This window comes from Hippocampus zosterae, chromosome 3 (genome assembly GCF_025434085.1).
Source record: "Hippocampus zosterae strain Florida chromosome 3, ASM2543408v3, whole genome shotgun sequence".
NCBI classification, from domain to species: Eukaryota; Metazoa; Chordata; class Actinopteri; order Syngnathiformes; family Syngnathidae; genus Hippocampus; species Hippocampus zosterae.
In genome coordinates, this window is record NC_067453.1 from 25,357,121 (window position 1) to 25,370,677 (window position 13,557).

A 13,557-nucleotide genomic window follows, 5' to 3' on the forward strand; every position below is an offset into this window, starting at 1 on the left:
TCCTGTGTGGAGTTTGCATGTTCTCCCCGTGCCTGCGTGGCTTTTCTCTGGGTACTCCGGTTTCCTCCCATATTCCAAAAACATGCGTGCCTGGCTGACTGAAGGCTAAAAATGGTCCCTAGGTTATAATGTGAGTGTGAACAGTTGTTTATTTACATGTGCCCCGCGATTGGCTGGCAACCGGTTCAGGGTGCCCCCCGCCTACTGCCCAAAGACAGCTGGGATAGGCTCCAGCACGCCCCGCGACCCTTGTGAGGATAAAGCGGTTCAGAAAATGAATGAATGGATGGATGGACGGATTCTGGTAGCATTCCAAATGGATTATCAAGGCTCCACTGCACTATAGGGGTGTTCACACGGCACACATTTGCTCCGGCGCAGCACCGATGTATTTTGTTGCGATATATTTTGCACCGCAGCAAATTGTGTAGAGCGTTCACACGCACAAAGCCGCTGAGCGTGATAGCACACGACGTCACAGCGTCGGTGCAGCCCCACTTGCGTTCACACGGCAGTTTCTGCAGCGGAGCAAAACGACAGAAAACAAATGAGCTGTCGTGTTGGTTCTTTTTAAAACGTATACACAACTCAAGCGACTACTGGACAGGCACGTCCTTCTCCTTCTCGGTCTCCGTGCCTTCTGCTCGAGAGTGACCGCCCACGAAAACGTAAATCAACGATGACTTCAATGACACTTACTAAAGCAAACACTAATGCGCCAAACAGAAAATCAAGAGAGGAAATCACAAAATAAATTATATGGGGGCAGGGGGTTGTGAACACAAAACAAAGGAACAAACTACACAAACAACTCTGAGACAGTCCAGTCTTCTACAAAAGGAAAGATGTTACCAGCCAAGTCTTGTGTCGTTATTAAACAAACACATGACGGAAGTCTGACAGAGCACGAAGGCAACGCATTCTCGCCATACGTACTCTTCACAAGCATTTGCTCTGGAGCAAATTTGACTCAGTTGCGTTCACACGTGCAAATTTACATCGGTGCTGCTTCGCAAACGAGCATTTGCTCCGGAGCAAATTTTTAAACCACCTCCCTGAGGTGGATCAAATTTGGTCCGGTGTAGGCCTTTTCCGGGGCTACGCCGGAGCTAATTTGCACGTGTGAATGCTCTACTGGGGCAGCCCCAGCGTAGCACCGGACCAAATCTTGCCGTGTGAACACCGATTTTCTTTCACTGTCGTCATCACACAACAGGACTTTGGTTCTGTCAAGGTGACATGTATTCATTTTCTCTTCAACCTGCACATCTTGCGGAGTCCAAGAATATATTTCCTCATGATATGCGGGACACAATGTAAATCCAGATTAAAATAAGATTGACGACTTAATTATCTACAAAGTACACATTGTTTTCTTCTAAAACAATTCCCAGCGAGTGGAATTCATACAAATCGGCGTGTTAAGCCCCGTGAATGTATTTGAAGGCACATCCATCTTGTTCCACGCAATCTTTGTGAATTAAGCTTGTCCTGTGTGGCATTTGCAGTGGACAGATACTGCTATTTACAGATTGGCGAGTGTGTGAGTGTATGCATGCGTGTGAGTGTGTGGAGGGGAAGGGGGTGGGTTTGGGGGGGGGGGCTACGTACAGTCTGATAAATATCTGGAACATCTCGTTTGGGTGACATTTCAGAAGGGTCACACAGGTGAAGTGTGGGCAAACATAACCGGATGCTCCCAATATGTCAACAGTTGCTTGTGTGTGCGCAGGCTCACGCATGTGTGTGCATGCGTGTGCATGCGTGTGCGTGCGTTATCGTTGGGCAGTAATTGAGTTTTGGAATTGGGCGTGCGCCAATTAGTCTGCCGCCACCTATTGACATTCAAAAGACAGCACAGGCAATCTTATCGGTGCATGTTTACATATGACGCCCGCCGGCACACATAGATGATTTTAATGCACCAGTACGGGTCACGTATGAAGTGGGACCAGCCTATATTTTTCGAGAAACATTTTTTTAAATCAGTTTCTGTAAGACATTTGGTGACGGACAGAGCCAGGACACCGAGACTTTACAAGTGTGGGGCGGGGTTTGGGGGAGGCATGGAGATTGTTCTTCAAAGCTTTAATATATAGCCCCATTTAGACATAGATATGGCTTTTGCTTTATATTGAGTGCAAAGTTCCGAATGCCGAAGACCTGAAATCTAACTGGAATTCCTTAGCATTTCGTGAACGAGCGATCGATGACAATTGGAATTTATGGGCTGTTTCTAATGAGTTATGTTCGCTCGCGAGCCATGGTTTGATTTTTTTTTTCTAATAGGTTGAAAAATGTGGAAGAATTCGGAAAAATTGTCACGCCTGCATTTATTTGGCAAGAAAATGTAGAATGCTGAAAAAGCGGGAATTTGAGGAAGGTGGATAGAAAAGTGTCACATATGTCCTGAATGAGCTGAATTAGTTCTGAATTGAAACCTGTAGAAAATACTTTTGAATGAGTCCTGGACGAGCTGAGCATTTTGAAGTTGGAATGGATTGAATCCTAATGTAATAAGAAACACAGCAGGGATGTCAATTTGGAAAATGTCCACAATTGTTCCCATGGGATTTTTTTTCTTTGGGTAGTCCAGTCTCGTGGACACAATTCGAAGATTCTATGCATAACTAACGATGTCAAGTCCCAGCTTTAGCGCATGGTGAAAACCAGAGTAATTAATACTAGCGACGAAACAGTCACGCCACGCCATGCTTGACATAACTCACAATAATTCACACACTCTCTTTTCGTGACGATAAACTTTTTAAATGGGACACTAAGAAACAACAACTGCCTTTCTTGGCAGGTAGTCTGCTGCACGGCGCGGGGATGAATAATGGTATTATCTCAACATGTTGAACGATACTGATTGCTCCATTTAGACACAATCACGCCGGCTGTCACTTCTTCTCCGCTCACCTCTTTGTCTAATACTATGTCGAAGATGCGCTTGTCCAAAACAGGCACAGGGGCTTGTGGAGGCAGGCCTGGTGCCAATTTCAATCTTCCGGTCAGCACAGCCGCATGTTTGTCTTCCTTATTTGTATTCGGAATGTGCGGAAGAAATATTGTGAATACATTTCTGTCATTCGGATGGCCATATTCTTTTGTTTAAATGCGTTGTTTCTTCAGAGACCCTTCGCAGAAACATTCCAAACATCTATCCATCCTTTTTTTGATCCGCTTTATCCTAACAAGGGTGACAGGGGGCGCTGGAGCCTATCCCAGCCGTCTTCGTGCAGTAGGCGGGGGACACCGTGAACCGGTTGCCAGCCGATCGCAGGGCACACAGAGATGAACAACCATATCATCCGCGCTCACACTCACAGCTGAGGACAATTTAGAGCACAAAGTCAAGGCCCGGGGGCCAGATCCGGCCCGCCACATCATTTTATGCGGCCTGCGGGAGCAAGTCATGTGTGTTAACTTTCATGATCATTGGTGAAATCTGTACCAAAATGTCAAATTGTCATGGGAAAGAAATAACGATTTCACATCGGCCATCCGAGGGAAGCCGTAACTTCGAAGTGGCCCGTGACAAAAAATGAGTTTGACAGCCCTGATTGAGAGTGTTCAATCAGCCTGCTATGCATGTTTTTGGAATGTGAGATGGAAACTGGAGAAAACCCACGCAGGCACAGGGAGAACTTGCAAACTACACACAGGGAAGGCCGGAGCTGGTATCGAAGCCACGATCTCTGCACTGTGAGGTCGATGCGCTAACCAGTCGACAACCAAGCCGCCCATTCCAAACATGTAAAAAAAAATTTTTTAAACAATGCTCTCCATTTGTGCACAATTAAAAGGAATATTAAAACGAATATAAGTGGTTTGCAAGGTTCACGCGCCTATTTAGTTACTTTGTACTTTGTGATAAACAGGCATACACTGGCATAAGCAGTTCTATTATTTACATCATTGTCTGCCATTTTTAATGCATGGACTGAATCATCCCCAAATAATTTGAAACCCTGTCATTTATAGGACAAACAAACAAAAAAATGGTGTCACTTAACCATGACGAGCCACGCTGTGAACTGGATGGTGCAAAGAAACATTTCTGTTGAACGCATGGAAACGGACACACGCGCGCACACTTACATTCTGAGCTTGTGCTCGCATCCCCGTGAGTTTTGCCCACTGCTGCTTCGATGAAAAATTTACACAAAAGTGATGTCACGGGCTATTTTGAGCTCATCTCTGACCTAGGAATGTTTTAAAGAGCGAGTGTCTGTCTCTGTGTTTTATTCAATATTGTCAGCGCGGGGGGAGCCTCTGTTTCATCATCTCCTTTTTGTGTTCGATAAGTACAACTCCAAATCTCGTCTCTCGGCGGTATGGAAAGTCATCCAAAAGAGGGGAGAATTTCAATGAGCATTTTAGCAACTCCGTAAGTGCAAACATCGCCCGGCAGTCGACAGGATATTTTGCCAAAGTTATTCTAGATGAGACACAAAACAGATCGCAATCATATCGCAAATGACTTGCTGAGAAAGAAATTGTTTGCAAAAGAAGTGCAGTAGCAAATGTGAGTCATTTTGCAGGGTTTTTTTTTACCGGGTCTGAAACAAATAATCATGGGGAACCCCAGCAGCCTATTTCAGAGCGAGACTCAGCCGCCTCTCGAGATGAATCGTGTGGCTGTGAAGTGTTGATGTTGGAGGCGCCGGTCTCACTCCGGTAATGGGATGGGGTCGGAACAACAAAGGCCTGCCGCAAAGCTAGAACGGCGCAGGTTTAACGAGAGATTAAAACAAACGGTAACCGAGCCGCCAGCAGCCGAGTTTCTCGATGTTGTCAGCGGGGCGAGGGACCAATTAAAGGCCACAAAGACATTGGGAAAACTCGCCATTACACCGACGGGAAGTTAAAAGGGAAGAAAATGCAGTCACACCTTCTATGTGTAATGTTTTTCCAAGATGAAAAGAAGGAAAAACGAATGATTCCCTTTCACAAAACCTTGATTAACTGGATAAGCAATGTTTCAGGTAACATGATTACTTTCATGGGGAACATAGTGGTCAAGTGCAGCGGTCCCCAACCTTTTTTGCCCCATGGACCAGTTTAATCTCAGACAATATTTTCAGGGACCGGCCATGAAGGTTTGCAAAATAAATACAACAAAATAATGGTATTTTCAAAACATAATAAAAACATGAATCATTTTACTCATTTGGCTAGCTCCCGGGTTTCGTTTCAGCAGTAACCTATCGCGTGACAGAGAAGAGCGCCTTGACCTGCTTCAAGAATGACATACTGTAGACGGATGTAACGGAGAATGTTGACTTTGGAGAACGGGGGAAAATGTGGAAAGGAAATTCCCAGAAAAAAAAAGTAAATACACAAAAGTAAATAACAGGGCTGGCACCTGGGGAGTCCAAGCATATTTTACGGTGGGTGATGTTGAGTCAAATTCTTCCAGGCAGGATAAAAGTGGTCTTAATGAGAAAGCGTCTTTTTTGCTCAGTGGGACATAGATCTAACAGTCATCTGCATAGCAGTGGAATGGAAATACCATGTTTCCATAAGATGGATCCCAATAGGAGCAGATACAGTGAGAACAGCAGAGGCGCCAGAATTGAGCCCTGTGGAACACCACATTACAGAGGAGTAGTATGTGTCTCAAAGCAGCCAAGGCTGACACAAAAGGTTGTGTCAGCTAAGTAGAGCCTAAACCACTCAAGAACACTACTGCCACTTTCACACCAGATTCAAATGATCAGGATGAGATGATCATTTGAATCAGGTGTGTTGGAGAAAGGTAGACATCTAAAACGAGAGGGCGGGACTTAGGCACCCTGGCTCTAAATTGTCTGTTGGCATGAACATTAACTGTGAATGGTTGTCCGTCTATACGTGCACTGTGATTGGCTGACGAGCAGTTCATGGTGTACCCCACCCCTCGCTCAAAGTTAGCTGGGATTAGGCACTTGGAATGGAGTGCCCACTCAAAACTTCACGCATTGAGTGTTTTCTTGTTGAGTGAGTGTCGCCGGGCGCATTCAGAATGTTTTTGAATGTTTTTCTTTCCCCAGTGCCACTGTTTTGTACGCCACCGCGGGGCCACAAAGTGCCAAGTTCTCTTTTGATAAAGAAGAGAAGAAATGTGTCGAATTCATGAAAGGATGCATCGAAAGTGTGAAAATGGCAGTTTGCCCTTCCAAACAATCATCTCTCCTCCTCCCCATTCTCCTCTCTTTGCCATTGTTCATGCTATCCATTTCGTCAGCCATGAATCTTTTCTGACATGATCTGTGTTGTGTTGACTTCATATTGATTGGATTGAGTTTTCTTTCATGTTTTCCCAGTGTGCCTTTTTTCATGTCTTGTGTGTTGCTCGTTTTTTGTTTCCACGTGTTCTCGTCAAGCTGGTCCTTTGTGACAACCTATTAGATCCCTCCAGCCACTCCCGGCTGTAGTTATGAGTTTACTGTGCTGGTGTAGATCAATCAGAGTACAGCGCGTAGTCATTCCAAGAGACTAAAGTGGCGCTTTAATGATTGCGGTGTCAAATCTTATTTATTTACAAATACATAATTTTTCAAATAGAAAAAAAAAAGGAGGATGAATGCTGCCATGGATCAAAAACCGCAGCGGCATATTCATGACATTGAACGGATAACATTTCTGTCCCTGACTGATGGTGAGTAGCATTTTCAGAAGCTGTATGGCAATCCGCCTACAAAGTAAAATTTATGCTATCCATGGCAAGTTTCTGGAAAACGGGATTTATCAGTACACCACTGATGAAAACACCCATACTCCTTGATGTGAACGCCTGGAGTTTGGTGCTAGTTTGATGTCAATTTCTTTTAGTTCCAGGACGCGCTGCAACTGCAACTGAGTCACTCGCATAATTTGTTTGGCACAGTTTTCACGCCGGATGGCCTTCCTTGGTGCAACCCATGGATTTCCTGTGAGTAAGCGTAAGAAATTACTGTTCCGTAAAAAACCTAAACTGCAGAACTCTGACGTGCTAACCAATCATCTGTGTGCTGCCCAAATTTAAAAACTTAATTTGAGTGCCGGATTTACTCCTGAACGTTCATCACAATGCGACAGACGCACGGACAGACACCGAGCCTCAAATGTGGATTACGGTACATTACTCAGCATCATATTACAGTCCTGAAAATTAGCTGTAAAATACTGACACTGTGATCGACTTGAACCAAGCCAACAGGCTTAAACGCAATTCAACGTATAATACCTAGACAGTATTGCATCATATATAAAATCCTTTCCTGGCTCTCGCTGGATCAGAGGGGTGAGAAAGTAAAAAAAAATACCTTGAGGCAAAACTTTCTGGGAAAAGTTATTTTTACATCAAAGCTTTTATGCGTTGTTTGAAAAGCCAGGACAATGCATGCGTGTTTGATAACAGCTGAGGAAAGTACCAGAACAATAATAGCATCAAGGTTCACCTTTCCCTGTTCCCGATCGCAGTACATCACTTGAGCGGAATGGCTGACTGACATTTCTCCTCCTCCGTAACAGTAAACGGGGCCATTGTTTGGTGCTCAATCACAACCTTCAACCCCACCACATCAACCCTCATTAATTCGCAGCCAGATAATGTCTCCAATTATGCCGATTTTCCCGGAGACTCTGTCATTATCTCGACATGTGGGAGCTTTTTCACACCTATTGTGTTTTGCGCCTAAATGTCTCCCCGTGTACACGATGTGAGGAGGAAGATCAACACGAGGGCTCTTGTCAAGTTCACATTTTCTCAATAATCGCAGAAGAGCAGGATTTTGCCATCCTGACATGATGTTTACTACATATCCAGATGAAACGGCATTGCAGATACTTGAACACTCATGACTTTTTAATGGCGTAACTGGCAAGGATCCAACGAAATGGGGGCGGGTAAGAAACACAGTTTAGTACAATAATAATAATGGATGTTTGATTTTGTGATTTTTTTTTTAGTTAAAACAAAACAAAACAAAAACCCACTAAACCGTGGGTTTTGGCATTTCATTTGGAAAAAAAAGTCCATGAAGGGCAGAGCATCGGGTTGTTGTGTGCAACACAGCTAGAGACATCTGGCCGTCGCTGATGCTGGATGCTTGGCCCCAGCAGAGAGAGGTCTGACGCATACAAACACAAAGCTGCAGCATGCGGCCGCTAAATCACAAATTAATCAACGAAATGAGAGGACAAAGGCCGAGCTCTCAAATTCTGTCTGTGAAGCACTCGGCGCGTGTTGTGGGCACAGATAATGAGAGGATTACCGTCTCCCATCTCAAAAGGATTACGCGATACATGCGCAAATTCGGGGGCATTTGTGAGAGTTGACCCTTTTATTTTTTTTACTGTTTTAATTGTCCCCCCGCAACCCCTCCATTGTTCACGATCAACCATGTATTTCAAATGAGAGAAATCAACAACTTTGTTGCAGCAACTGACATGAGCCTTCTTCTGATATATTTTTATTGCCGATAGACCTTCTTCTTTAGTTTCTTGAGGGGCAAGCCTAGCCGTGCCCCTGCGGACCCCGCAAATGAGTTTTTGCGCATTTGCAACACTGTCAAGACTCCCCAGAGAAATGCCCTTTCAGACTTTCAGACAGAAGTGGACAGAAAGAACAGTGTGCAGTCAGCCTTTGAGGGTTGCAGCCACCATAGCAAAGTGACACGAGGAAAATAATGCACAATCACAGAGCAAATTCGTAGCACCGCCGAGGACCACAATAAGTAGTAACATTGTTCCTGTAAACCTGGCTCTACATCAATAGTCCTACACAAACATCCCAAGCAATAAAGACGTATTATCTATATATATATTGCGCGTCGTCCCGCACGCGGTCTGTCCTTCCGTCTGTCCCTTTTCAAAACGTACCTACTTCACCGCGCCGCTGCGCGCCGCCACTGCGCCGCCACTGCGCCGCTCAGGCAGTAGCTCACTACGATCGCGCGGGCATCTTAGCGAAAAAATTTTGTCTACCCACAAGCATTGCAATGAAATTGTTAGTTATTTAGTAGAGCTAAACATCTCTCTAACCAAGCAACATCTAAACATCTAGTTGAACCAAGCAACAACACTTTTGTGGGCCGAAGGCCCACCTTACCAGCCTTCCGCAGGAGATAGCTGATGAGCCGCCCGGAGGGCGCCGAACCAGCTAGTATTGTATAAACAAGAGCACATAGCTCGCTGGAGTAGTCGCATTAGCATAGCTAACACCACACATGAGTATGGTAGACGACAATTCGCGTTTTGCTTCACGAATACATAGTCACGTGACGTCCAGAGCTCTATAGCTCTACACGTTGTGTTTTTTTCCTATCACACATCAGATGCTTCAGCAATGAGCAAATACATCCAAGCCATTTTTCTTTAAAAAAAAAATTATAATAATATGTCCTCAAATTCAACTGAGTGCCTGAAGGAAAGTGTCAGTGCTGATCCATCTATGCGTCAGGGATGTATTTTAGCAAAAGCGCCATTGTCAGAAATAATCTGAGAGGCCCTACCTTCACAGTAGGCGTTATCATCTCGCAGGGGTCGGAACCCATCCTTGCAAACACAGCAGTCTCCGGCCTCGAGGTTGACGCAGTCGGAGTGCTCTGCGCACGCGTGGCCCTCTGAGCAGAAGTCATGACCTGCAGGAGGCACATACAGGAAGAAGACATAATCGATAACAGGCGAGGTAACTCACCCGAGTAGGGAATGAGATCACCGGCCACATTGGATGACTGCAAATATTAGAATGGTTTCCTATTTTGCCAGCTACCATTGATTTGTTTTATGTTAGTGACATTTTTTTTAATGCTGCTTTCGGAGGGAGACTGGCTAGCCCTGACACTTGATGCTTTTGAAGATTTATGCTATCAGGAAATCAAACGTAGATGGCAAAAAATGAGGATCTAATGAAAATCTACCACCAAAATCTGTGAATAATTGAGGCTCATTATGAAAGCTATGGAAAAAAAGACCTGGAGAAACAGGGGATAGGGTCAAATAAAGAAAATGTGAATAAGTAGGCACTTTCAGGGGAAAATGGGTGGTAAAGAAAAGCCGGAATAGCTAAATTTGTAAATGCTACATCACAAAAATGTATCCAATATTGTGACGCTCTTCAACACCGCTATCAGTGGACAACGGTCAGGCTCTCATGAAAACTATTTGCCGGACTCGGCACATTGCTCGGAGGTTCAGTCGGTTTCCGCCGTGTTGTTCAATGTGTGGTGGGCTTAAGAAGGATCCCTGGAGATTGCCTTTGATCGACATGCTGACCAAATGTTATGTTCTATAGTGAAAATGGCGCCATGTGATGATGTATTTATGCATTTATTTCACGCGGGGGTGCTCTTGAGCCAACACCTACGACAGGAATTGTTTTCACCACAACAAACAGGAAGAAATGAGTATGTAAAAGCCTCGGGGGGGGGGGGGGGGGGCTTAACAGCTGTAACTCCTTTCTTGCTTTAATGTTGTCTTAATACAAGAAAGCGTTATCCACGCAACAGAATATCACCATGAACTCTCTTCCTCACCTTCAAAGGCTTGCCACCCACTCACTCCAATCACAAAGCCGCTCCAAATAAACCATTTGATTGCCTTAATTGCCATTCTGGAGAATGTGTTGACTACAGTAATGAACAGAAACGGCGAAAGTAAATCCCACAAAAGTTGCACTGGTTGAATGAATATGTATGTAAAACCGTGCAAATATGCGCTCTGACACTAATGAACAGCGCTGGTGTTAACATCCCTGTTGTGATGCTTCGACAGAAATGGGGGACAAGGCTTCCTCTTCACTTACCTCGACAGACTTTGCAGCATCTGTCACTCAAGGTCATTTGTTCAGACTTGGGACACTGGAGTTCGGGACACGGCTCACTGGGGACCACTCGATGCATCGTCCTGTCCTATGGCGGTCAGAGAATCGCGCGTGAGATACTTCCCCTCGTTTGCCCAGTGTGCCCTCGATGTAATTACGCAGCTAATTATTCATGCGATGCGTTTCCTCTTTCTATTCCCCTCTCGCCCTCCTTTCCAGAAGCAATTACCACACTGGTCAATAGTGGTTTTAAGTGAACCTCTGCTGAGGATGTGAAATAGTTCTTTTTCAGTGTTTCACATCATGCTTGATTATGCGGCCGTGAATCATCCACATGAATTATTCCTGTGATCAAGTGTTTGGTGAGAACGACAGTACATTGAAATCATTTTCATGCTTCTGGTTTGTCAACGAGCTTCGTCCTTAAATGTGAGTGTTGATGCTAGCAAAGAAATTGTTGAAGGCCAGTTGACGAAAATTACAGTGGAAGCTATAAATTCCATGCATCCCGTGGGGCTGATTTATTTCAGTGCTATTGCTAACATTAGCTGCTAGTGTCAATCAGGATTTGACACGCGAGCACAAGTTAGCTGTAAAATAGATTATTTCACTGGGACTGAGAAAGTTAGCTGCTAGCATTAGCCACAGATTGACTATTTTAGGTGGCTGACGCAACGGGAGTGAGTTTGCGTGTGAGTCTTTTCTTTTTCTTTTTCTTTCCCCTTCAAAAAAAAGCAGCCAAGCGGGCCTGTATCCCATTCGAACATCTCGGCTTCTCCACTGAGCGACAGGAGAATCAATTGAGCTTCACATTCTGAACCAAAAAAAGAAGATTCTCTCCTAAGCTGACCTTGGCGAGGATCAGTAAGTGGAACGAAACAACGCTGTTCAAGCTGTTCACTACTGTCACTGAAATTTGTTATTACCTTCAAAGAAATGTGGTTCCTATTTTACAAATATGTTATTGGAGGAAAACAAGGAAGTGGGTCATGAGAATGAATTTCTTCTTCTCTTCCCCCGCTTACCACCCCGTGTAAAAAGGAAGCGGGCCAGTGACGTGGGCAGTCAATTGTGAATTTGAGCATCTGCCAAGGGCCACTAAAACCTGGAAGGTGGGCTTCAAATGGCTTAAAGGCCATTGTTTGGACATGCCTGGCTTAGTGGGTTGTCTTCAAGGACGTGAGCAAAACAAAAGGCGATAGCGCACGAACCCAAAAAAAGCATGTCGGCGCCATTAATCAGAGCAACTGAAAAGTTAAAAAGCAAGTACCTCTGAATTTTCACCATGTCTATTTTGTAATTAAATGATCAACGTCTCACATTCAAGCAATTTTCTTTCCTATTAAGACTTCACACGTTCAAACAAAGGTGGAGAAAAAGGCCAAAATGGTCCTTCGGGCAATTTATTCAGTTGTCAATTGTTTTGCTTTAGTCAAAAGGACATAAAAGTGTTTGTTTTGACCGGGCAGAACTTGGCTCAAGTCTTCCAAGTGGCAGCCAAAAAATTTTTTTCCGCCACCCGGCCCAAACTTGCATCCCCGCCATGCATTCAGCAGGCGGGGAGGCATGACAAGCATCTGTCAGGGGATGCCTGCAGCAGCGGGCTGACTGACAGTGCACCTCATCCTTGTTTCTTTGATCTGCCAGGGGACGGAAAGTCTTTTTAGCGCGAGCCACAGATGGACTAGGTGTGGGCAGAGGGAGCCCGGCAGCTGTTGGCAACCGCCGCTTCTAACAAACTTTGTAGCCCGCGCGGGGGTCACTCGTTGATACGATTGAGTTAAGCGAACAAAAAGCCACTAATCACATTTTTTTATGATTGATTATACAGCGCCCGGCAAAAAAAAAAATAGAAGTGAAGTTAATTAACGGCGAAATGCAAACAACCACTCCATCTGCCGCGCTTGACAAGCATTCTGAAATAGTGCATGATGAATGCAGTTTTTGAAGGGTAGGGAACAGCGAAACGCATTCCGACTTTCTCTTTTGAATGTAAACTCAATTAGCAGACTGTGGCAATTACATTGAAACACAAAAGACGAAGATGAGCAGGCGAGATCAATACAATTCCGATCAAGTGCCTCGACAGCTGGCGTGCTCAGATTTCAAGTGCAGTAAACCTCCCACTAGGGCCCCAGACCTACGAGCAAAATATATAAGAGTAATTGACGCCCCCTTGCAAAATGTTTGTAATTGTAATTTTTCATATAATTTTTAACATACATTTATAAGTTAAAACAAACAAACAAACAATTGTAATCAGTTATTACAGTGATTCCTCACTATATAGCAATGATTTGTGAATTTTGGATGCCCTCCTAAAAATGTTTATGTTGCCTTGGACTAATATGGGAAGTTCAAATCCTAAAACACTTTAACAGTACTTCCTTGACACCAATTATGGCAATCTGGAAGAGCAAAAAAATACACAAATTGAATTTGGGGCAAATCTTAAAAAAAAAAGAAAAAAAAGTGAACTGCGACGAGGTTGATTAACTGTATTCGCTGAAGGGGCAGATTTAATGAAATCATATTTAGCAAGATGGAAGAGATAAAAATGATACCTTGCACTCAAACAGCAGACAGCGGTCCGATGAGTCACGCACAGCCTCCTGATCGCCCTCCACCAGCTCCCTTCCACCAAACAGGCACACAGCTGTCAAGAAAAAAAACAAACATATTGTTTGCACGCAAGACCACATTTCTTTACGAACCCGTTACAATTTGATTGATGTCTTGAGGTGAATTCATCTTTTCCAAAATCA

General features: G+C 44.4%; 1 protein-coding gene across 1 annotated transcript in view; it reads right to left on the reverse strand.

Annotated features, from left to right (window-relative positions):
- nell2a (neural EGFL like 2a) overlaps positions 1 to 13,557 on the reverse strand; it is an 80,794-nt gene that overhangs the window by 39,438 nt on the left and 27,799 nt on the right. Inside the window, exons 10-12 of the mRNA XM_052060702.1 lie at positions 13,357 to 13,448; positions 10,775 to 10,880; positions 9,483 to 9,611 (exon numbers count right to left, since the gene is read on the reverse strand). Of these exons, the coding sequence (XP_051916662.1) occupies positions 9,483 to 9,611; positions 10,775 to 10,880; positions 13,357 to 13,448 (327 nt within the window). The remainder of the gene's footprint in view (positions 1 to 9,482; positions 9,612 to 10,774; positions 10,881 to 13,356; positions 13,449 to 13,557) is intronic.